General features: G+C 46.1%; 1 protein-coding gene across 3 annotated transcripts in view; it reads right to left on the reverse strand.

Moving 5' to 3' along the window:
• Positions 1-25639, reverse strand: part of BICD2 (BICD cargo adaptor 2) — a 103219-nt gene extending 77580 nt beyond the window's left edge. The window contains exon 1 of one of the 3 annotated variants that reach the window (XM_074152860.1): positions 25073-25639. In XM_074152860.1, the coding sequence (XP_074008961.1) occupies positions 25073-25312 (240 nt within the window). In that variant the 5' untranslated portion in view covers positions 25313-25639. The remainder of the gene's footprint in view (positions 1-25072) is intronic. The other 2 variants (XM_074152861.1, XM_074152859.1) reach the window with 2 other exon arrangements.
• Positions 25640-26011: the final 372 nt, after the last annotated feature.

The following is a 26011-nucleotide window of genomic DNA, read 5'->3' on the forward strand; positions in this document are numbered from 1 at the left end:
CCTGAGGGACACCACTGGTGACCGGCCGCCAACTGGATTTCACCCCATTAATCACAACTCTCTGGGCATGGCCGTCCAGCCCGTTTTTTACCCAGTGAAGAGTACACTTGTCTATGCCATGATTCGCCAGCTTCTCCAGGAGAACGTTGTGGGGGACGGTGTCAAAGGCCTTACCAAAGTCCAGGTAGACAACGTCCACAGCCTTCCCCGCATCGAGCAGGCGGGTCACATGGTCATAGAAAGAGATCAAGTTGGTTAAGCAGGACCTCCCTTTCATAAACCCATGCTGGCTGGCGCGGATCCCTTGGCTGCCCTGCACTTGCTGTGAGAGCTCACTCAAGATGATCCTCTCCATGATCTTTCGCGGTACCAAGGTCAGGCTGACAGGCCTATAGTTCCCTGCATCCTCCTTCCGTCCCTTCTTGTAGATGGGCATCATGTTAGCCACCCTCCAGTCATCTGGTACCTCCCCTGTTGACCAGGATTGTTGATAGATGATGGAGAGGTACTTGGTACCCTGAGTACCGTTGGGTGAATCCCATCGGGCCCCATAGACTTATGCGTGTCTAGGTGCAGAAGAAGATCATTAACTACTTCCTCCTGGATTATGGAGGGGTTGTTCTGCTCTCCATCCTTATCTTCCAGCTCAGGAGGCTGAACATCCTGGGGGTAGCTGGGGTGACTACTAAAGACAGAGGCAAAGAAGGCATTAAATATCTCAGCCTTCTCCTCGTCTTGGTTGCAATGTTCCCACCCACATCCAGTAATCCAAATACCTCTATAAAGGTTCAGTTGCACAAGGTCACCTGCCTGAGGACATTATGCCTTTTAACCAATCTGTCTGATCTTTGTAGGAATATTACAGATATTTATATACCTGGTCATAAGTGAACAGGAAGAAAAAAATCTTATATAACAATAGAGGATTTTATATAATAATACTTTATAATACTGCAGGATTTCATATCCTGTTGCTGGAATCACCCTGTTGAAATTCCCCAAATCATTTTTTTCCCTAAGGAACTTGTGTTAAAACATGGAATAAAAGCAAGCTTCTGGATATGTTTTACAATAGCACATTTACTGATGAGCTGGGCACCAATTTCTGCCCCCTTTCTTGCTCCCTTCCTCCTTATTATGCAATTGCATTTCCTTATTTAAGAATCTTTTTAAAAACAAACCTACATCTTTATAAGCAAATAAACTTTTGATTGCAGACAGAGTAGTTCACCTAAAAAGAGGCATGAAAGCCTAGTGTTACTGAGTGATCAAAAGGCAGCCTCCTCCTTTCCCCAAGGGTGAAATTTGTAGCATACCATGTTTGTTAATCCTGATCAGCAATCCCAAAAGAGAGGTCAAAAGTTAACCCCCCTCCTCACTGATTTATGTTGTGGCAGTAGCCTTCTGTCAAACAACAATCATTTAAACTACAGTTTTATGCACACAGTTGCCTTGATTAAAACAAACCAACTCATGCTGCCAGGACTGGTTTCTGCCAGCCAAGGCACACCACACGGCCAATGGCCAGGAGCTGACGGCTGCCAGCATGGGCCTGGCACCAGTGGCCATGGGGAAAGCCATCTCCCCACCGCAATGGCAGCCAGGGCAAGGACTTCAGTGAGCGAAAACTTCTCCCAAGTTTCAAACCAAATGCAATACAAGGAAATGGTGAATAATCCCTCTACTTCTCCACATCCCCCCACCGGGGATTGCTGAGTACGATCTACACAGACAGACTGACCAAAAAAGTTTGAGTCCTCACAACAGCTGAATTATCCAGACTATTGTTGTACGGGTCAGCTGGACAGTGGCCCAAACAATAAGCTCTTTTTAGAAAACCAAGGATTCATCCTCTTATGTGGCATGAGGGAGGGATTTAGCCTTAATTTAGCACCATTTTAAAAAGATTACCCTTTAATTGCAATAGGAGTTGGCAGACACTGGCAGCAATGAAAAGCCTTTATCCTGCAAAGCTTTCAATCAGCCAGCAACAGCTCCACGGCCAGAAGTAGAGAGCCACCCCGGGCTGTCCCCAGCTAGCCACTGGGAAGGATGGCCACCTCGGGGCAGGACGGCCACTCTGGGCTGTCCCCAGCCAGCTGCTGGGATGGGCAGTAGGGCGAGGGGCAGCCTGTGGCTCTGCAGTCAATGGTGTGTGAAGGAAGACACAAACCCCTCATTCATCGGCACGTGCATCCGGCAGAGCCTGCGGTGCTGAGGGGCAGAGAAGGCACCACAAGGCATGGGGAGGAGCCGCAGCCTCATGAGGGGCTCAGGCGCACAGAACACACAGGGCCAAGGCCGCCTGGGGCTCTGCTCAGGGCCCTGACTGGTTTGGGCAGAGATCACGTACCAGGGAGATTTCTTCCATTCTGGTTATCGGTCTGTCCAGGTCAGAGGCCCATCCCTGCAGACCTCGTCCCGCAGTGTCACTGCTGTTCCCTGGCGACAGGGTGAGCCAGGCACTGGGCTGTGTCTTCGGGCAGCAAGAGCTCTGCCGGAGCCAACGCGTGACATGCCTCAGGTGTAGGGTTGCCATATCCCTGCCAAGATCCAGTAGCTCACAGCCACTCGGTAGCCCGTTACAAATGTTATCTAATTAGGAGCAATTCTAATGCTCTTCCAGGACGGGGTCCAGGAAAATTAAATTCTTATTCAAACAGATTTTGCTGCAGAAGTAACACCTGTCTTATGCCTGTGCTCAGACGGTAAACTGGAATAATCCCAGTTTAGGCTGGCACAGGACATCCTGGAGCCTACTGCACAGTTTCACTCAACCCAACTATATTTTTATAAGTTCAGTGAAAAGTGGTCATTTCTATGCATGGACAAGGCCTTAAGCCAACATTAAACCTGGCCCCCCTCCACTTCTTACCTGTGCTTGGTGCAGTGCCTGGCACTTCTGATGGCCACAGGCCTGAGAGATGATGCTACTGCCCAGCTGGCTGAGCCATGGGAACAAGCATCCTGGGAAGCAGGGAAGGGAGATAGGGGCTCTTCAGCAAGGAAGCCGGGGAAGAAAATTGTCAGGAAAGGACTGACTAGAAGAACCACAAGAACTACTAGTGTCAAGGGAGAAAGCCAATCTTGTAAGGAGGAGGCAAAGAGCATGTGTCCACAGGAAAAGATAAGATCAAGGGAACCTGCATGGCAGAGACTGCAATGGAGTTCAGGAGGAAACTGAGCAAGAGGAACAAAACCAAGGGCAGGAGGAAGTAGGAGGGGGAAGAAGAGACGCGACCCATATTGCCCTTCAGATACGAGTGGGCAGCCAACTGTCCTCACCCACCTTACATGGTGACTGCTTCCAACTTCTTGGCCCTAATGCCATGCTGGTCTTCAAGGTAAAGATCGAAAAGCATGGTCTCCAACAGAGCTGTGTAAGAGTCCTTAAAAACAGCACACATTAAGCAAATGTAGCTAACCAGCAACTGCCAGAGACACAAGTCTATTCAAGACATTATTTCAGTCTAAGTCTTTACACAGGACAGGGAAATCATCCTAGCCAGGATAAGGAACTGTGCTGTTTTAAATTTATCAGTATGCGAGAACTACACTTTTTGCCTGGTTTTCACACATGCAAGCAGACCATTTCTCACCTTCTTTCAGCTGCACCAGAAGCTACAGAAGAGAAAGTGGATGACCAAACTTCTGTTTCAGCACTTACTAGTTTGAAACCCTGTGGGTTATTTGAGAACAATCCCTGACTTGAGTAACTTTATCATTTGCCCAGGGCATTCTTCCCTAAACATTTAAGTTCCCTTCCACACCAAGTAGCCTGGCACTGCACTCAGAAACACCTTGGAAGACACTTTAGAGGAGCAAACAGTAGTGGGATTTTGACTTGCTTGGTCTTGTTTTTTAACGAGGGATACATTTTTGCAGTTACATATTCAGGGTGCTTGTATAATATTATCTGACTGAATAAACCCCTGCAAAGTACCACATTCTTGGCACACTGATAAAAGAAAGTCATTGCTCTGCCACTCTCCCCAGGACCAAATGTGAAGCAATTCTGCAGCTCATGGATGCCGAAGTTACTGCCAACAGATGATTGAAATCATCTAACTACATTTAAGTTGTAGCAAGCTGTAGATAGAGAGCGGGCCTGGAAGGAAAGCAGAACCCAAATATGCAAGACATATTTAATGCAGCCGGGACAGAGCAGATAAACTGCAACGTTTACAGTGCCATGGAGTGCATTAAGCTACACCTCTGTGTTCAGCTTCACGAGCTGCTGTAGCACATCTGCATTCATGTTTGCCCTACCCTGGTGACAAAGAGGTCAAAAGTACATTTTCCCAGATTTAGAAGACTAAGCAAGAGACTGTAGTAAAAGAGCAAAGTCAAGACTGCAGTAAGTTTTAAAGCTACATTCTTCAGCCTTGCAGAACTAAACGCACAGCTCTTCTTAAGGGCATCCTTAACAGCATGCTACCCCACCTCACCATTTCCTTGTGTATTATATTACTTCTTTGCATTCACTGCTACCACTGTTCTTGCTGTTCATTCTCAAATGAAACATTGGGTACATCTATACAGGACTAATGTCTAAAGCATGATCAATTCAAAACCAAACTATGATCCCAACACACAACTGAGAGGAAGCAAAGCACCCCATCTTGTGCTCAGTGACATACTGAAGCAGATCAGTTTTAATTTTTAAGACTACAAGGAAGAATTCTCTGTCTCTCCAAGAGGTCATTTCACATTTAGAGCTGGAATTTGAGCAAGTTGATTTGCTGTATTATAAATAGATACCGTTTTCAGGCACGTGAAAGCCTCAAAGTTAAAGAAAAACTAAAGAAATGGAGTAAAAGGAATTCTAGCTTTCCCCTAGATGTTACTCAAATTCCTCAAACATTAACTTTTCCATTATTAGAGCCCCACAAAGAAAGAGAAATAGAAATATGCACATTATCTACAGTCTTGAATTTTCAAGACACACACTAGATCAGTATCAGACTTACTGGAAAAACACCATAACTATTCTGCTGCAACACTGGTTCTAAAGGTAGCATTAAGACTAATCTTAAAAGACAAGAAGAAGAGTTGAAGAATCCAAGGCTGTGCACTGGGGAGTATTCACGTGCACACAGTCATCAAGTACTGGGCTGTTCTTGGTAGTTCTGGCAATCTTATACAAGTAAAACCTAGCTTTAGAGCCTCACTGAACCAAAAGGCATGGAACAAGACTGAGATCTGCATAAACCCCACATCTTGAGGAGGCTCTATTCCCTCCCAGTGCCCACTGAAGATTAAGGCCACATTCTTCACACAAAACTTAATATTATGTGCAGTGAGACAAAGCTAACACATGACTAACACAGCATGGTACTTACACAGCAAATAGAGGAGCCCAGGGCAAGAGAAATACTTTCATAAAATTAATCACTTTCTATGGAGATGACCTTGCCAGAGAACAATGACAATAAGATGAGAAAATACATTCCTTGTGAAGCACACATAGAAATACAGTGTCAACCTTAATGCTATTTCAGGCCTATTGTGAGTAAGAACAGGACAAGCCTGTTGTGAAAATAAGGGCATACACAACCAGGCTGATGAAGAGACCACAGGGTCGGATCAATAAACGCTCTTTGAGGCTGGTTCTCACAATTCCCAGAGCCAAGAACCTTAAAAGTGAACAGACGCCTTGCAGGGGCTTCGTCAGCCCCAAAAGCCTCCCTGGATGAGCCAAATTCCAAGAGAGGTTCCCCACCTGCAGTCCCACACGCTGAGGAGCATGAAAGGAATGAATGCCTTACTATGCTCCCTGCAAATCCTAACAATGGAGAGGTCAGAGGGAACATCAGACCAATTTTGATGTTAACAGGCTTTGTGTCACGTTAAAAGGGTCCATTTGCTTCAGTCCCAATAACTCATTTATATTTTAGGGCACTTGGCCACACAGGCTAGATTAGAACCAGCTACAAACCAGTATAGTAGCTAGTGTAAATCCACACAGCTTTCATTCTGTGCAGATATATCTGCAGATATTAGCACCTCTCTGTCACCACGTTTCTTACTGTACTCCTGTTGTTTCATTTCTGCCTCTTTCCTAAGTCAAACAAGCAGGCAACAAGGAATTTTAGAGACGTTTCTCTTCCTTGTCTCCTTCCACAGAAAGGATAAGATCAAGCTGATTTATTAGTAAGTCCTTGTGTGGGGTATCTCAAACATGAAACTGCTGGGAAAGCTATGCTTTCCCTCTCTCAATGAGAGACTGAAATACAGAACGTTTTGATGGGAAAGTTTTCCTCCAAACTTCCAGGCCAGCCTGCTGTTCAAGTCTACTCTCCCAACAACAGCCCTGATGCAAAGCCTACATCCCAGCCCTCAGACGCTCTCTTATCTTCCCAAAAACCTCCCAAAATTCAGAAAGGAGGAGTCATCAGCTAGGATACGTACTTCAAGCCTGATTCTACTGGCCATGGACAGTCCTAGGTACAGTTTCCCTCCAGTTCACCACCGTGCTTAGCTCCACTGCGGACCCAAGAGGACAGGAAAGTATAATCAACCATGGCTTACTTGAGTCACAATTAATCCTGGAATACAGGATTTTTCCCAACCCCAGAACCCCACAGAAGTTAAAGGTGACCATGATTCATGCACACTGTTCTAGGAGTTAAATAGCAGTTTGCAAGGATAGAGGGAAGGATGATGCAGAATATATGAGAGGGCTTCAAAACTCCTGAACATGAGAGTGATTAGTAGGATGACTGCAAAAACATAAATGCAGGAATGAAACTATAAAGCCTGTGAAAGGCCCCACACTGACAGAAGGCGACGGCATCTCCGCATTCCTTTCCTAAGTGGTAATGCTGCAAGTGTCACAGCAGTCAGCATTCCTACAGCCCTCCTGAAATCCAGTCAAACAGCTAACATATCTCACATGCTCCGCTTGCTAAAATCTAGATTCAGCTACTCGATCCTTCAGCAAGTATTCACTGCCTAATAATGGCTGGAATCATAAAAATGAATTCTAACTTCAGAACTGTATCCCAAACTATGGGGCATGTTATAAAACACAGTATGTAAAACATAGATATATAGATAGATACAGCTATATATAAGCAGCGGAATAGCAGAATCAGAGAATTCTGATTAGCTGATAGCTGAGACTGGAAGGGACCTCTGTGGTGGTTTAAAGCAGGGCCACCCACAGCAGGTTGCTCAGGTCATTCTCCAGTTGGGTTTTAAATGCCTCCAAAGACGGAGGCTCCACAACCTATGGGCAAAGAATAGCAAAAGAGAAAATAAGTTAAACATGGTATGCTGTGTCTGTGGTTACGCATGTATGTGCTATGGTTCAGTCTTTAGTTTTTATGGACTGTTCTGTAGCAACACAAATACACTAGAGGCTGGAGCTAAACAACTCCACAGCTGGATTTCTTCCAAGTGACTCAAAAGTGCTCTTAAAATATTTCTATGATTACTGAAGGATCTTAGAACAAGACCTCATTGTAACCAGTGGAGGAGGGGAGAAAATGTTTTAAAACACCCCTACTCCCCAAACTCTGCTCTAATATAGCCAGTTAAGTGCAAGCGGTCTCATTTCCCAGGGATTAGTTTGGGTATTTTGGCTTCAGCCCACCTTTAAATAGCTTTCCAAATTGGACTCACAGTAGAGAACTCAGGCTGCACTTCTGCCAAAAAAAAAAAAAAAAAAGTACTAGCTGCCTTATATTTCACCTATTGTGTCTGAGTCAAATGTCTCTGAAACGAAGCCACTGACAAAGGTGCAGGTGGGAGCGAGCAGATGTGATATTCCAACCCCCAGATTGCACCCCAGAGCCAGGAGAGTCCAGCGCACACACACGTTCCCACTGGTGGATGCTCCTCACCAGCATGGCCTGAGCCCTTCCCATCCCTCCCAGTCTGCAACTCTTGCGAGGTCATTCTCACCTATTCTCACGTAGAAAGTACAGTCTCATGGCTCACCCCAGATAAACCTTTGTCAAAAGACACACAAGCACCAAGCTATTAGCATGCAAATCTGCTGTAAGATCACCATCAGCTCTCCACCAAACTACCATTTGAAGTTGGCAAGTATTTAGAGATGGTCGCAAGAGAGACAGCTCTGCTGGCTGGATATTACTCGACCCCAGGCAGAACAATGTTCCTTCCTGCTAACTATGCTTTAGACAAAGCAGCCTGAGCCAACGCTTACCATTTTCTTTTTAACCCACTTGTGGATATACTTGTACACCTGGCATTGCTATAATATTAATGTAGCGGATACAGAAACTACCATGTAATGTTTATTATATAAATAAACCCATGCAGGACAAAACATGGCATACATGCACAACTGAAAGCAACAGTTACACGTAACAATTGGTAACATTTTAAGAAAAATATGGCAGACTTACAACAGATTAGTAATGCTAAATTTCAAATAAAACTCCTAAATGTTTTTATTTTACTCTAAGCCTTCAATTTTGAAGGCCCTTTGGTAAAAATCTTTCATGAACAGAAAAAGGAGAAATTTTTTATAAAGTTAAGTAAAGTACTCTGCACTCCAACTGTGCGATTTCACAACCAGCAGCAGTAACAGAACAAACCCAAAGCCCTGTGGGTTCACAGAAGTACACAGGAGGGAAGGCAGAGGGAAGCTGGAGCTGGCTGGTGTCTGTCGAACCAAGCACTGCAGTTTCCCCTTGCAACGTGGGGAGCCCAGGCAGACCTGCCTGCCACTGCCCGGCTGTCCAGCCTGTCCGGCTTAGGTTACCCCCACAGAGATTCCCTTTCAAGTTCACGAAGAAGACTGTGGCTCTTGAGTGCACAATATATCTAGGGACCAGGCAGGAGGGCGAGAGAAGCGGCATCCGTTGAGAAAAACAATACCAAAAGAAAAGTGTTGTCTTTTCCATGTATTCCCTTTTATCTTCTGAAAACAAAGAAATTTTAAGATCAAACTTAATTACCAAAAAGATGCATATTAAATTAGGAGACTGAATTCAGCAACCATGATCAGAGGGGATTTTGTCAACCAGAGGGACAAACCATGCAGTGGCAAGCATCGAATGATTAGGAGCCAGAAAACAAGAGAGGCAGCTTTACAACTACCCAACTCACTTTTGGAAAAGAGGCCTTCATAAATCCTTTCACAGATCCAGTGAAACTCTCCTGGAGAGTTTATTTGGAAAGCTGACACAACATCCTTTTCAAAACTTTAGAACAGGGAGGGGAAGGAAGAAAAAAGAAAAAGAAAGAAAAAAGAAAAGAGAGAAAGAAAGTGAAAGGTATTAGATCATCAGACAGGGCTGCACACCTCCAGCTGCATGGCTCCCGGAAGGGGGTTTCTGTTGAAAAGAGTGCTTGGGCAGTCATGGGGAACATTTTGATAATGCTCACTGTAAAGAAGGATCTACAGTTACAAGCTCAGTTGCTAGCTCATATCTCATTTTTGTTCTCCTTACCCTTTCCCCCTACTTAACTGGCAGCTGCCAAGATCTACGTAAGAGAATGATTAACACACCCTTTCATTATATATATAAAAATGTGAAAGATCATAAACAGCTTTCAAAATACATTCTTAAAAACAGCAGCAGATTGAAGGTCTTTTCCTCTTGTATTTAGCTATTGTATGCAAAAAAGAAAGACTTGAGCTTTTTCAGTCTTCTCATAATGCTAGAATTTGCCAGACATATGCATATGTACACAATGAAAGCAAGGAATAAAAATATAAGTAGCTGCCTCCTGTTGCAAGATACTCAATATACATCTATGCTTTATTAATTTCTAATGTAATACAGAAATCTACATTGTGTTAGTTGTGTGTCATTGGGAAATTTGTGTTTACAATTAGGTTTGATGTGTTCAAAGAGATTTCTCAATGCAGCTCACCAAGGTCACATTAAATTAGCCAAGTCCATCCATTCAGTATTGAATTGCCTCTATTGTAGCACAGATGTGAGAGAAAGCGCTAATCTCATGGACTGTATTTAAGGGAATTTTATCAAGAATTGCTTAAGCACATTAAGCTGTACTTGAAAATAGATTTTTGGAATTTCACGATGTATTTCCTTTCTCAACAAGGATAACAAGAATTAGAAATTCAAACCCCAAACAGAACGAAAGAAGGAAAGAATGTTAATTTCAGATTAAACTCCAGCAGTAAAGCATAAAATCTAAAATCCCTTCCCTTCACTTTATTTTCTCACAAATTTAATGAGGTAAGCATTCTTAATAGCCTCATTGACAGAGTGAGGAAACTCGTGATGCTGTAAATTAAGGATCCAAAAGGTCGGTTTAAAAACTAAGTTTGCTTTTTCAAAAGGCAAATGAGCTATTCCGATTGCATGAGGCTTTTGACCGTTTCTGAAAGGAGAGAGTCCAACACCCTTCCACTGGTTTAAGTTTATTTAAAACAGCTGCGCTTACAAAACAGCCATTCCCATTTCCTGCCCATAAAACATTTCCAACCCATGTAAAATAAAGGAGGGAGAAAAACAAGACAAAAATCCAGTGCTGCAACTGCAGTACAAAATCCAAGTATTTAGGAGGGTGTCTCACTGAGTGTCCCCGCTGCAGCGTGCATGTTCTCCCACCAAACACTGAGGCACAGCTCCAAGGAAATGGTAGCACATAATTTTCCTGTTGTCGGGGAAGAAAGGTCATTGCAGTCCTGGTGATTAGGTTTCAGGGTCTGTCTGCATTCCCATTAAATCTCCCATTTTGTAAGTAATTAGAGCACAACATAGACTACACTTTTCTGATGTTTTTAGAAAAGTTGCAACAAAGGCTCTTTGAGCACACAAGCTTTAACTCACACTAAACTCAAAGCAACTACAGAGTCCAGGGCATGATTTTGTGCATGCATTTGTTTATATTAGGGGCTTAGGAGTACAAACATCTGTACAAGGTTAGATACACAGTTAACACTTCAGACATGCAAATACAAAACCTTCTCATGAGTATGAGAGGTCTTAAACTATTTGGCATTTAAAACTCAAGTATTGGAGCCATGGAAATCGCTCTCTTCGGGAGAGCAGAAGTGGAAAATGCCACACAGTTCAGGTACTTTCTAGCCTCTGTAGGTGTGCAAAAGAAGGAAGTCAGCCTAGCTCTCAATTCCTCCTTCCACTATCATCACTTCAAAGAAAATTGTAGGCATGATTTTTTTTTTTTTTAAGGCACAATTCCTGATAGCTTGGCATTTAAGATGGCAACACTGCCAATAAATAGGCAGGTGTGCAAAGCCAAGATTTTGTCTATGAAAAACTATTCGACTCTAAAGGGGCAGCTTTCTCTCGTTTGTCTCCCCTGAACAAGTTTGCTGCATGAGGAAGGACACAGATCAGGGCACATCCCATGCGAGCCCAGCACACAGAAGAACAGAGGGTTTAATGTTCTCTTGTGTCCCTCACTTCCATTAGTTTTTCTGGCAAGACTGTCATAACTCACTTAAAAAACAAAGTTATAATGGCCTAATCTCTGTTCCCACTGAAGTCCCAGAGGATCTCATCACAACTGAATACTCAGATGCTAGTGAGATCTTACTAATTATGAACAGTAAATTACAGTTCTGCCCTCATCAGCTCTATGTAACCTCTGCAGTTGACACGAGGAGACAGGTACAGTGCCTTCCTGCCCACCTGGAATGGTTTTGATCACAAAAACTCCAGGAGGAAAAGACCATTATATTCTAACACAAGCACACTGAAAAATTCAGAAACGATTACCAAAAAACAATGACACAAAAGTCAGAGAAGATTGGATTTAAAGTAAAATTCTTATTAAAGCTACACAAGGAAAGAAATTGCAAGGAAAGATTAAACGTAAGCGCAGTGTAATACTTGAAACTGCAGTCTACTGTATCCATCTCCTCCACCCTATCAGGAAAGAAAGGCCCCACAAACACACAAGCAATGCCTAATAAACTGGCCATAGCAAGGGGATTTTCCAACTTAACAAAATGTTCTGGTTTTCATGGACTTGAAGTTAACTCATTTATACTCTCATTTAAATGCAGATTCCGTGTAGCTTAACAGTGTGCTAAAGATCCCACTTTCATGTTAGTCTTACTTGTGATGTACACATAAAAGAGATTTTTACATGACAGGGTCTCATTCATCTCAAAAACCAACTAGCCATTGAAATTAAAAAACAACCATCCATATTGTTATGAAAGACCAGAAAGCTGGTCAACAAAAGCTAGCAGCAGTCAGATTTATTTAAGATCACAAAGCTTATCATTCCATTATAATTGGGAGAAAATAAATCAGCATATTTTTCTAGAGAACAAGGCCAGGACAAAGCCTTCTAAGTGTACTAATGCTTCAGAGAGCACACAAAGGTTTGCATTTTTTTATATATTTCATCACACTAAATATGTTGTTGTTTTCAAAATGCAAATTCTTCTTTAAAACCCTCTGTCTACCGCCGCAGCTGTAAGATGTGGGAGAATAACCCAGTGCTGCTAAGTGACAGAATGAAAACCATTACCAAATGTGTGAAATGGACTTTTGCAATGAGAAATGTGAGAGAATGAAGTCACAAAAGTTTGAGGAAAAAAGAACCACATGGAAGTTCTGGGTTCTAATGGGGGTTCTAATTGACAAGCGGCTGAATATGAGCCGGCAGTGTGCCCAGGTGGCCAAGAAAGCCAACGGCATCCTGGCTTGTTTTAGAAATAGCGTGACCAGCAGAAGTAGGGAGGTGATTGTGCCCCTGTACTCAGCACTGGTGAGGCCACACCTGGAGTATTGTGTCCAGTTTTGGGCACCTCAATACAAGAGAGATATCGAGGTGCTGGAGCGAGTGCAGAGGAGGGCAACGAAGCTGGTGAAGGGCCTGGAAAACAAATCCTATGAAGAGCGGTTGAAGGAGCTGGGACTGTTTAGTATGAGGAAGAGGAGGCTGAGGGGAGACCTCATCACTCTCTACAACTACTTGAAAGGACACTGTAGAGAGGTTGGTGCTGGTCTCTTTGCACAGGTAACTAATGACAGAACGAGAGGGAATAGCTTCAAGCTCCAGCAGGGTAGGTTTAGACTGAACATTAGGAAAGAATTTTTCACAGAAAGAGTGGTCAGGCATTGGAACAGGCTGCCCAGGGAGGTGGTTGAGTCACCATCCCTGGATGTGTTTAAGAGCCGTTTAGATGTGGTGTGAGGGGATATGATATAGGGGAGAACTTTGTAGTGTAGGGTAGATGGTTGGACTCGATGATCCCAAGGGTCTCTTCCAACCTGGACGATTCTATGATTCTATGAAGAATAGGTATTTGATGAAGGGAAAAATAACACCTCTTCTTACAGGTCAAGTCTCACTGTTATTGACATTACAGCTGTTAAATTACGTACATTTATATAAATTTGAAGGGGACAGAAGAAAATTTGAGCTGGAAATAACTAGATCAATCCTTGTTCCTCACTTCAAGAGAAAATTAATGTGAAAAGTGATTACCTGATTTAAACAGCTGAAAATATTTGATTTTAACCACTTCTTGCTTAAAAACACTTTATGAAAGCATCACCAAAAGACAGCCAAGTGGAATTGCTTGCACAGCTGTTGAACACAGTGAACTAAGACATGAGTTACACTGGAGCCTTTATTCACATAGATACAAGCATCAGAAAGCTACTGGATTGAACCATGCCAGAGAAGAGTTTAAATCAGGACCACTGCTGAATGATTTCAGCCAAATAAGAGACGAAAAATTTATTTAGGGAAGTACGTTTTGGCAAAATAATCTTTCTTCTTTTGATAATATGTACCAAACCTGAGGGCACATGCTATGCAACACCACTTTTTTCTGCTCATTGCCTCTCAGGGACAGTCCCCATTCACCCTACAATAGCCAATTCCCATTTCAAAGGCAGAATGTCCTCTCCAAATGACATTAGGGAAAACCACAAAGTAATTATATACTGACTGCTTGAAAATGCATTCTCTCCCTTTCCTTCCTGACATCATACTGTTGAAAAGTTTCATTCACTGCTACTGGCAGGGCACCCACTGCCAAGCTCCAGCAAGGGCTGGAGAGCTGGGCTGGACTACAGACAGGTCACAGTACCAGCCACGCTGGGCATCACGACCATCTCTCTCCCTCAGAACACAGACAGCTTTGTGTGCAGGGAGTGCTGGAAAAGCTCTTCTGCTTCAGAGTCATCTGTTCATGCAACAGAACAAGCTCCAAACAAACATCATCCCTTGAGCGTTTGAACACAAAAAGGATTCGGACCTTGGGAAGAGACTAAAACCAGATGTAACAAACTCTCTGTGCATAGGAAGCAACGAAACTTGTTTGGCTTCAGCAGGTTAGACGGCAGTTCAAACATCTTTTTGGGTTGTAGCAATACTGAAGAAATAAGCTTATTCATCCATCAGGTCAATACAAGTCTCTGCCTCAGAGCCAGAGCTAATGGCAGGACCGGTTCTGCGCAGCGCTGACAGACAGGACACGCAAAGAGACTTCTCATGAATTTACCTTAATTAATACCGCCTCGCTGCCAGCAGCACAGCGCCCAGCACCACTCTCAAAGCCCACTAAGATCCAGACAGCACGTTTGCAGCACTTAAGTGAAAACAAAAGATGTAAGGAGAGAAAGGCCTGTGGCATGGGGCAGAGGCCAGGCCCTGCAGCAGGAAGGCTGTCCTTGCACTGGTCCTGACATGGCCATCCCCCACCCAGTGCAGAACGTGGCCACGGGACGGCAGAGAGACCACATAGAATCAATAGAATGGTTAGAGTTGGAAGGGACCTTAAAGATCGAGTTCCAACCCCCCTGCCATGGGCAGGGACACCTCCACTAGAGCAGGTTGCTCAAAGCCCCATCCAGCCTGGCCTTAAACACCTCCAGCGATGGGGCATCCACAACTTCCCCGGGCAGCCTGTTCCCAGTGCTTCACCACCCTCACAGGAAAGAATTTCCTCCTAATACCTAATCTAAATCTCCCCTCTTCCAATTTAAAACCATTACCCCTTGTCCTGTCACTACACTTCCTGACAAAGAGTCCCTCTCCGGCTCTCCTGTAGGCTCCCTTCAGATGTTGGAAGGCTGCTATGAGGTCTCCCCGGAGCCTTCTCTTCTCCAGGCTGAACAACCCCAGCTCTCTCAGCCTGTTTTCATAGGAGAGGTGCTCCATCCCTCTGATCATCTTCGTGGCCCTCCGCTGGACCCGTTCCAACAGGTCCATGTCCTTCCTGTATTGAGGACTCCAAAGCTGGACACAGTACTCCAGGTGAGGTCTCACGAGCACAGAGTAGAAGGGTAGAATCACCTCCTGCGACCTGCTAGCCACACTTCTTTTGATGCAGCCCAGGATGCGGTTGGCTTTCTGGGCTGCCAGTGCACATTGCCGGCTCATGTTGAGCTTCTCATCCACCAACACCCCCAAGTCCTTCTCCTCAGGGCTGCTCTCCAGCCATTCTCCGCCCAACCTGTATTTGTGCCTGGGATTGCCATGTCCCAGGTGCAGGACCCTGCACTTGGCCTGGTTGAACTTCATGCGGTTTGCATGAGCCCATCTTTCAAGCCTGTCCAGGTCCCTCTGGATGGCATCCCTTCCTTCCAGCGTGTCGACCGCACCACCAAGCTTGGTGTCATCGGCAAACTTGCTGAGGGTGCACTCTATCCCACTGTCCATGTCTCCGACAAAGATGTTGAACTGCACTGGTCCCAGTACCGACCCCTGAGGAACTCCACTCATCACTGGCCGCCAACTGGACATTGAACCATTGACCACAACCCTTTGAGTGCGGCCATTCAGCCAGTTCCTTATCCACCGAGTGGTCCATCCATCGAACCCATGACTTTCCAATTTTGAGACCAGGATGTCGTGCGGGACACTGTCAAATGCTTTGCATAAGTCCAGGTAGATGACGTCTCTTGCTCTGCCCTTGTCCACGAAGTCTGTGGCAGTATTGTAAACATAAATTTTTCAGGCACGATTTGCCCTTGGTGAAGCCATGCTGGCTGTCTCCAATCACCTCCTTATTTTCCATGTGCCTTAGCAGAGATTCCAGGAGGATCTGCTCCATGATCTTGCCAGGCACAGAGGTGAGGCTGACTGGCCTATAGTTCCCTGGGTCTTCCTTTTTTTCCTTTTTTGAATATTGGGGTTATGTTCCCCTTTTTCCAGTCAGCAGGAACTTTGACAGATTGCCACGATTTCTCAAATATTATAGAAAGCGGCTTAGCAACTTCGTCTGCCAGCTCCCTCAGGACCCGTGGGTGGATTTCATCAGGTCCCATGGACTTATGCACCTTCAGGTTCCTTAAGAGGTCTCGAACCTGATCTTCTCCTACTGTGGGCAGTTCTTCATTTGCAGAGCCCTTGTTTTTGCCTTCCGTGACTTGGGCAGTGTGGTTAGAGCCCTTGCTGGTGAAGACTGAGGCAAAAAAGTTGTTCGGTAGCTCAGCCTTATCCATATCCTGGAAGGCCAGGTCTCCCGTTTCCTTCCGGAGAGGGCCCACAACTTCCCTAGTCTTGCCTTTATCCCTGACATATCTATAGAAGTTTTTCTTGCTGTTTTTGATGTCCCTGGCTAGATTTAGTTCTGCCCGGGCTTTCGTTTGCCTGATCTGGTTCCTGGCCACTCGGACAGTTTCTTTATATTCTGCCCATTCTACCCGTCCCTGCTTCCACCCTCTATAGGCCTCCTTTTTGGTCCTGAGCTTGTCCAGCAGTTCCTTTTCATCCACACAGGCCTGCTGGCTATTTTGCCTGATGATTTCTTTTTTGGGATGCACCTCTCCTGAGCTTGGAGGAGGTATCCTTGAATGCCAACCAGCTTTCTTGGGCCCCTGTCCCCTCCAGTTCTTTCTCCCATGCTACCCTGCCAATCAGATCTCTCAGGAGACCAAAGTCTGCTCTTCTGAAGTTCAGGGTAGCGAGCTTGCTGCACACCCTCCTCGCTTTCCTATGAATCTTGAATTCTACCGTTTCATGGTCGCTGCAGCCGAGGCTACCCTTGAACTTGACATTCCCCACCAGTCCCTCCTTGTTGGTAAGGTCAAGGTCCAGCACAGCTCCTCTCCTCGTTGGCTCCTCGATCATTTGAAGAAGAAAATTATCATTAATGCATTCCAAGAACTTCCTGGATTTCACATGCCCTGCTGTGTTGTCCTTCCAACAAATATCGGGGTGGTTGAAGTCCCCCATGAGGGCCAGTGTGTGCGAGCGCAATGCTGCTTCTATCTGCCTATAGAGGGCCCCATCCTCCCTGTCACCCTGATCTGGTGGTCTGTAGCAGACCCCTACTGTAACGTCACTTCTCCCTTTAATCCTGACCCATAAGCTCTCTGTCAGATCTTATCCCCAGGTGGAGCTCCACACACTCCAGCTGATCATTGACGTAGAGGGCAACACCCCCACCCTGTCTGCCCAGCCTGTCCTTCCTGAAGAGTCTGTAACCCTCCATTCCAACACTCCAGTCATAAGAGCCATCCCACTACATCTTGGTAATGCCAATAAGATCATAGCCCTGGAGGCTTGCGTACGTCTCTAACTCCTCTTGCTTGTTCCCCATGCTGCGTGCGTTTGTGTAAAGGCACTTCAGCTGGGCGCCCAATGGGGCTGACTTACTGGCTGGAATGTCTCCATTTCCTTTGTGTCGCTCTTCAGGTGGCCTTCCTTTGTGGTGCTTTATCTGTGTTTCCAGGATTCCTTTTGCCTCAGGAGCCTCGAGGACAGGCCTGATGTTATCACTCCTCTCCCCCTTCACATCTAGTTTAAAGACCTGTCAATCAACCCCGCAATCTCTTGGGCCAGAATATTCTTCCCTCTTTGGGAGAGGCATCTTCCATTTCCTGTCAACGAGCCCGGTGCCGTGTAGGCCAACCCACTATCAAACCCACATCCATTCCCACCCCATGCTTCAACTGTGTTTGGGCCATACATTCCCCATTAGGCTACGTCCTGGTACATGGGGCCAAGCAGTTTTCTGTTTAAAGAGCCCTCTAGACACTACGTGGGTCCCTGCTTCCCCTGAGCCCCGGTGGCCACGGGGCGAGACGGAGCACAGCTTTTAGCCAACTCTTCGGGCAGGTCCCATCAACCCACTCCAAAGTGACATTTGTCTCAGGGCAAGCCTGACACTGGCCAGGATGTGGAGGCATGGAGGCAGGCTCCACTGTGGTGGGCATTTCAGCCAGAGCAGGGAAAACAGCTGGGGAGAGGAGGGGAAAGAAAGCAGGAGGAGGAAAAAAAGCAGGCAAGAGCCAGAGGAAGGGGGAAAATAAGAAAAAAAAGCCACAGTTCTGCAGCTGCTATACTTAAAACTTCATCTGTTCTCTGAAATGGAGGCTCCTGCCTTCATTTGGATGGCAAAATTTATTTATGTCACTTCCCTCCACTGAGATTTTGTGGATCATATTTCAAACCCACGTTATACTCCTCTGTTGCTAGGTTACCAGATCTGAACAAACAATTCTCCACAGTCTGCCAAAAGCAAAGAAAGCAAGCAAATGAATGCCTGGAGGATGCATCACCCTCTGGAAGTCATCTTATGGCCCCACGCTGCTACAGATTAGTCACAACCTCACGTACAGTAGAGCGAAAGAGGAAATGGTGAATCCATTAACTCTGGGGCACCGCACAGACCTGAGAACTGCCATTCCCACCCACTCGCCCCCCTCCTAGGGAAACCAGGCAATTTTCCAAATCATTAGAATTTTCTTTCAGATTAGAAGAAAAATGGTCCTAAATTCAAAGGGATAAATTGGGTATTAACACCCCTGAAACTAGCGAGTTTGTTCCAGCAGATGTTGAAATGGCAAGCGAGAATTGTAATTTGAAATGAGTACACGGCGGTTATCAGCGCAGCAGGAAAGCCCCCACGCGACAAAACACTGATGACTGTAGGTTTGCGACTTCCAGTCTCCAGGCAGGATGTCTGCCACCTCAGGGATGGCATCAGCTTCTGCTCGGGGGGTAGGAGGACACAGCAGGCACCCATGCGGCAGTGCCCATCAGAGGCCCCCGGGGGCTCACCCAAGCCCTCAGCAACACGGCCTTGAAGAAACCTTCCCCTGCAGCAGCTGCAGAGAGCAGCTCCTCCTGCTGGGACCCGCTGCTGCCCCCGCTGCCATCCTCCCCTCCATCCCGCACACAGAGCCCCAGCTATAAAGTGCCCTCAGCCGGGAGGCCAAATGTTGGTCTCTGAAAGGAACACTTTATTTGGGTACAGACAGAAAGTGTTGCAAGAGAGACCACATCCCAGCAGCAAGACTGGCTTCAGGTGCTCCTCTTTATCACCTCTTTGCTGCTGCTATAATGGGCTCTGGGTGAGGTGGTACCAGCACAACCACCTGCAGCATGACAGTGACCCAAACAGGGGAGCTGACCGCACTCGAAAACAAAGAGAAGTTTGCTAACAAAAATAAATAAATAAATAAAAAAAAAAGAAAAAAGAGGACAATTTGGCTCAGTTGCACAGTGCAGTTCCAGTATCACAGTGCAGTATCCCCTCCACCAGGACAGCAAACACCCAGTGCTGCCACACTTCCAGGGGAAAAATACACAGCAAATGGAACTACTGCTGCCAAACTTCTGTTTCATGAAACCTTGGGTTTAATCTAATGTAGAAAATTAAAACCAAATTATCTAATCTTTGCCAGAGGGTCAGGGACAGCCCTCACTCCAGGCCAAGGCACAGACAAGCATCACGAAAGAAAAATAAAACATCCCTTTTCACTAAGACCCAGCTCTCAGCTGATACTACAGCAGTTTAAGAAAACCACTACTGCGGAAACATGGGGGCCTTGTAATAATTTAATTCCACAAGAAGGTCCTTGCTATCCACCCAAATATTTATGGCTGTTCTATTACATAAGGTATAGTGAATTTTATCAGAAAAAGCCCAAGAATAAAATTTGTCAATTTACAAGAAAATAATTTGAAAACACCACTTTAAGAATATTATTATTTCTGATTTTTAAGAAAGGCAGTTCGAGCAACACTGGCAAAGAAAATGAAGTAAGCAACATGAAACCTTACAGGTTACTATTTCTAGTACAGCAGGAAAAACTGGAATGTTAAACTTTTCAGGCTTTGTTTTTTCCAAAATAAGGATATGTAAGAAAAGTAGCTTTTCCAAAACACAGTACTAAGTGTCCCTACCACTGCAGACATCATATTAAAATTACAGGTGGCTCTATTCTTAATGTACACCAACTATGATTTATCAAAATATAAGAAGCTTAGTTTACACAGGAATATTTTGCTTACCCCAACCACAGTTTTCAGTCTGATTTCACACTAGAGACAGCAATTCTGTTCTCTTCTTACATTTTAAGTGTGGCAGGTGTTGGAGTCCAATTAACAATCACCATTAAATCCACAAGACAGCTTCACAAAAGTATTACTATTTTCCATTAGCATGTGCAGAACTGGTATCAGTTCCACACCATCAATTTGTATTTATTCTAGATTCTTATTCTAGATTTACATATGTATAACCAGAATTAAATTTCACCTGAACTGGTCTACTTAAAAAAACATTTCCTTTATTTTATGCACAAAACCTTTTGGTTTTAAGAGCACTGGAAGGTTACAGGTAATCTCAAATGTCATTAAGGTTCTTCCTTTTCAGCAGAAATCAACATTACACCCGAGTATTTGTTAGGAGGGGGCTGCAGAGGTGTACCTGAGACCTTAGAGGTATTACTATTGAGTATCATTATTTACTATGATTAAATGGAAAGACCTGGTCAACCCAGTACTGAACTACGAGCACAGAGGAGTTAATCCCAGTCTGCCACTGGCTTGTTAAGTGACTTTGGCCCAGCCATTTCTTCCCTCTTTGCCCGTCTGTTCCTACACACAAAACGAGGACAGGAGTGAAGCAGCACAATTGGTAAAACGCTTTGAAAGTAGATAAATCCAGTGAGGAAAATCACTCCTACTTCAGTAACAGCTTATATGTCTCTCTCTAAAGTATACAGCATTATATAAGGTATACAGGCAAACGAACAGTTTCCCCTTCACTTCTGAAGGTGCACAGTTGAAACATTAAACTAGTCTGGATGAAGTATTGCATATCCAATTAACTGTTACATATGTAAGTGAATTAAGCAAAGCAAAACTTCCATCAGTGATCACATATACTGTACACTCCACCCGAGCAGCACATTCAAACAAACAGCACAAATATTACAGCCCAGGATGAATCACCTCAGTTGCACAGTACACCCCAATTCAGTTTAACGGGAAATGAAGAAGCAAGGTGTTATTTGAATGGTTTTTTCAAAGACAGCCAGTCTTTGGTAGACTTTTCAAGTCTACCCAGAAATCCTCTACAGAGAATTCATGTCATGGCACAAAGTCAATAAGTGATCCTGAAAGGCAAAAAACAGAAACAAGAGCCGCTGCCACCCTACAAAGAAATCAAGAGGCATGTACAGATCATTGCCACTCTTCTTTGTAAGCTTTTTTCCCCCCTCCCTCTCCCTTAAAAACTATATACAACCATATACATCACATTAACTGTGATGTAGTGACACATGACTTTTGGGAGAGCCATGATCTACTTGCATACTTTTACATTATTACAGAAATAAATAATGCATAATATAATATCCATGGGGGATTTTCGGGGGGATTTAAATGCAAGTCTACCACCACCAATACAAGATAACCACCTAATCAGAGAGGAGCTTTGGAGAGCAGCCAGTTTCATAACTGAACTAATAGTTAGTTATAAATCTAGTTGACATCTCAAAAGCAACTCTAAAGTACTGAGCAAAGCAGATAACCCCTTTTCCAACCCAGCCTTCCATGCCACATTCCCCTGCAAATCATCAGGAACACCAATAACTGAATCCCTAGACAATCACTTTTGTGAGCTGCACAAAGAGCTGATCCTGCGTATCTTCCCCGTAAGTACAGAAATCCCAGCTCAGGCAGGTAGGTAGCCCTGCAATTTATACACTTAGCATCATTGCAGACAAAGGCTCACAGGATGACTTACTAGTTGAACACAGCCTACAGAAACAACTCTTTATTACTTCATCTCCTAGAGGGGAAAAAACCAACAATAAAAATTATATGCATACAATGTGATGTAGTATTTCACTACAAGAAAGACAGTAGCTTATTTCTCTGAACTAGGGAAAATCGTGTTATTTATCTATAAAAGTTTGAAATTAATTCTCTTGCACAAAAGCAAAGGTCAGACTCAAGATAAGCAATAAGATTACCTGGGGAGACAGTCTGTATTTAAATTTAGTTCTCTCAAATGAAAGCAACAGAAAAAATGCAGCACAAATGATCATAAAAGATATGAGATCAAGTCAGCACAAAAGCAGGTAAAAGGACACTTTATCAAGGACCCTGACTAAAGAGAGGTTGGTGTGGAGCCAGAACAGGAGAGCCCCCAGCTTCAACACGAGAACCTGAATTGCAAATACGTGTACACAGACACCTTTACAAATGGGGTAGAGCTCTGAGGATGCCATCTCCACTTACTGAAGGGATAAAACTGTGGAGGTTAAGGCTATAAAATTCTGCCACAGTTGGGGGGCACGTAGGAGAACCTGGCCAGAAAGCTATGGAAGATCTGATGACTGTGGCAGAAAAGCCTGTGCTTTCAACAGACTATACTACAAAGTTCCCACGCTTGGAACCCATTTACCTACAGTATGAACAGGGCCATGATATGGGGTGCTTCATAACATTAAACAAATTGAAAAGTCTACCCAAATCTACAATACCCAGCAGCACGGGAAACTGCTGTGTGCCTGCACAGCACTCAGCATAACATGGCCTTGTGCTACTGAGGTCTCCAGATGTAGCAGAGAACAAAACATTTATATGGACTAGAATTGCTGTATTTGAAAAGGCTGCATTAAGTCATAGTTCAGAAGCAAGAGATGAAAAAGCACTCCCCTTCAAGTCCCAACTGCCACCATCAATCTCATGCCTTCCCCAAGAACAACCTCAGGTAACCCAAGGTGGAGTCCCTTTTGGTTGGAGCTTGACATGTCACAATCCTGGTATGTAAGGCTCCTCTAACTGTGCCTGGGAAAAGCAAGGAGTTGCATAAACAGCAAAGAAAAACTCCTCCTCTGAGAGCACACTTCATGCATCTGTGAAAGGTTTACTAGATCTAATGCAGACCAGATTCCTCCACAGCATAACAAGAAAGCTGGAGAAGCAATGCTTTTTCCCTGTGTAGGCTAACTAGCAGAGTCCTCAAGCTGTTCCCAGAATTGTTTGCCTCCCAGGTTTTGACTTAATTACAACGGGACACGTACACACAAAGCAAATCCTTCAGAATGTTAAAAGCAGAAAGGAGTGAATCATTGCTGATCCTGCCATTTTTTAAAAAATCTTTTACAAACTTCTGAAGTGTTGCAGCGCTAAAAGAATGAAAAGAAAACGTCTTCAAGCCTTTTTCCACCTGAAAGTTAAAACATGTAATGCCCAAGTTTATGCAGCACAGCCCAGCAAATAAAGCACTGCTTGTGGCTGAGGCAACCTGGCTTCCATCCGTGGGTCAGGCGCTGGCTTGCCAAATGAGGTGTGGCCAGTGCCTTCACCTCTCAATGCCACGTTTCCCATCCCACCTACCAAACGGGCTTACTGACTTTTCACAAAGCACAACTGTCGCTCTCACCTTCTTGTCAAGACTGCCTCTACACTTGACTCATACAGCATCCCTGCTGCTGTATGCTGCTGGAACCCTGTTGGTCTCAAGTGGCTTTAGTTATAGCTGTTGGTTCATCAGTTCAGCTTGCATATTTATTTAACAAGTTTAGAGCCATGTAATTTAAAGTAATTAACCTCTTTTGATTATGCCTGTTTAACATAATAAAAGCAGAATAAAGCTTTGTTTACAAGACCAAAAAACACAAGGGATACAGGAAGTGAGGGCGTCCACAGATTCAGATTAATTTGTACCAGTCCATTTACAAGTATTTACTTTCCCTTTGAAATAGCATGTTTTGATGTTACTTCAAATCCATTTCCAACTGAGTGAGCTAAACCAAAGACCCATAGGATACAGTTTGCACTGGTCAAATCCACATATATTCACCTCTCAGGCTGCATCAAATCTTTTGCAATCAAGGCAAGGCCTAAATCAGCTGAAAAGCAGCACAGGGTTTGCCTACACAGAAACAGTCACCAAAATAACGAAGGGTACAGACAGGCAAACAAGTTCCCCTGGGACACAGTATGCAGTAGACTGGAAGGGGGCCAGTGATGCTCTCATAAGGAGAGCTAAACCACGCGTCTACGCATTCTGGCCAGCCAGTGCCACTCTCTGCACGGGCTCTTCCCTGGGCAGTGGCTTCCCTGTGGTCTAGACCTGGAGATCTCGCACAAAAAAACCCCTATGCCAGTTGACCTACAAGAACAGCATTTCTTTTGACAAACCTCCTCCACTGTACAGATTAGATCTGAAGTTTCTCTTAAAGAAAAGAAAAAAAAAAAAACAAACCAAAAAACACAAGGCCATTACAGGGAAATGCACCACAACAAAGCTGTGTGAACTGAAGCCCGCTATATCGTTTCTGTGGTGGTCCGCATTAAGGGGGAGTCGTTAACACCAACGCAGATGCCTCCCCCCACACCACAGCAGGCATGTGACGCCCCCCAGCACCCCCGGACTCCCCTCCCCGCTCGGTGCCCGGGCTGCTCGGGGCCAGCGCCGCGCTCCGCTGCCCCCCCGGGGCGGCTCCGCTCCCCCGGCAGCCCGGGGCCGGCGGCTCCGCTCCCCGCTGCAGAGCCCGAGGGGAAATAGGACGGGAAGGGAAAGCAGAGCATTTCCCCGCTTCGAAACGGGCTTGGGGCAGAAAAGCCTTTTGGATTTTTGGCTTTTTTCCCCCCGTTCCTGCTCTGAAAGATAAAGGCAACTCTCCCCGAGCGCTGTCATTCCGCAGAAGGAGGGTTTAACCCCGCAGCAAGCCTGGTCTCCCCCCTCCAAATTCTGCCGGGGGGGCGCTGACCCTCCGCCCCCCCCCAGCAGCCGCAGGGCCCCGCAGCCCACCCCCCCCCACGCCCCGGGGACGGCCATCTGTCCCGCCCCGCCGTCCCCAAACCGCTCGCAGCGGCCGGGGCCGCGGCCGCCCCGCAGGGCGGGCACCTGCCGCCGGGCCCCCCCGCCCTGCCTCACCTCCTTCAGCTGCTCCATCTCGGTGCGGATGGTCTCGTACTCCAGCTCCAGCTCCTCATATTGCTGCTTCAGCTGCTGCTTCTCCTCCAGCACGGCCAACCCGTACTCCGCCGCCTGGATCTTCTCCCGGGTGGTCTCGCCCAGCTCCTGGAAGAGCCGCTTGATCTCGCTCCGCAGCCACTCGGGCTCCGACTCCATCACGAGCCTGGCGTACTCCTCCTCCTCCATGGCTAGCGACATGTCGGCGGGGACGGCCGCCGGGTCCCAGCCGGCCGGGCGAAAGGGCGAACGCGCAGCCCGTCTGCCGCTCCTAACAGCGGCGCGGCCGGCGGGCGGCCATGGCGGAGCCGGCTGGGGCTGCCATCGACGGGCGAAGCTCCCGCTGCGCTGCACCGCCGATCCCCCAGCGCCGCCGCCGCCAAACTCGCCCCAAGCGCCGACCGCAGTGAAATCATTCAAAAGGAACGGCCGGCCAGGCGCCCCGCGGCACGCTGGGGCTGGTAGTCCGCGCCCGCCGCCAACCCGCGGGACGCGTCGCCCGCTGCACTACAACTCCCAGCATGCACCACGACGGGGCGGTGTCGGGGGTGAGAGCGGCCCCTGCCGGGCGGCGGCGACATCACGGCGGGGCAGGAGCAGGCCCTGGCGACGGGCTGGTGCGGCCTGCAGCCACCGCGGCCTCAAAAACACCGGGCATCCCGGACGGCCGGGAGCCAGGAGGCGTCGGAGCACCGAAGGGTGAGGGCTGCGCCAGGGAGGTCTGATAGCAACCACGCCTGGGGACAAAATCACGGACCTGCGGTGGGATGGCTCAAGAGGGAGGGAGCGGTAGGCACCACCAGCATGGAGAGAAGGTTAATGTGCCAGTGGTGCCAGCCCCAAGCCCCTGTGCCAGAGCTGTGAGTGTGTTTCTGGTGTTTTGCATCCTCAGCACAGTTC

Source organism: Numenius arquata, chromosome 8, assembly GCF_964106895.1.
Source record: "Numenius arquata chromosome 8, bNumArq3.hap1.1, whole genome shotgun sequence".
In the NCBI taxonomy this organism is placed as follows: domain Eukaryota; kingdom Metazoa; phylum Chordata; class Aves; order Charadriiformes; family Scolopacidae; genus Numenius; species Numenius arquata.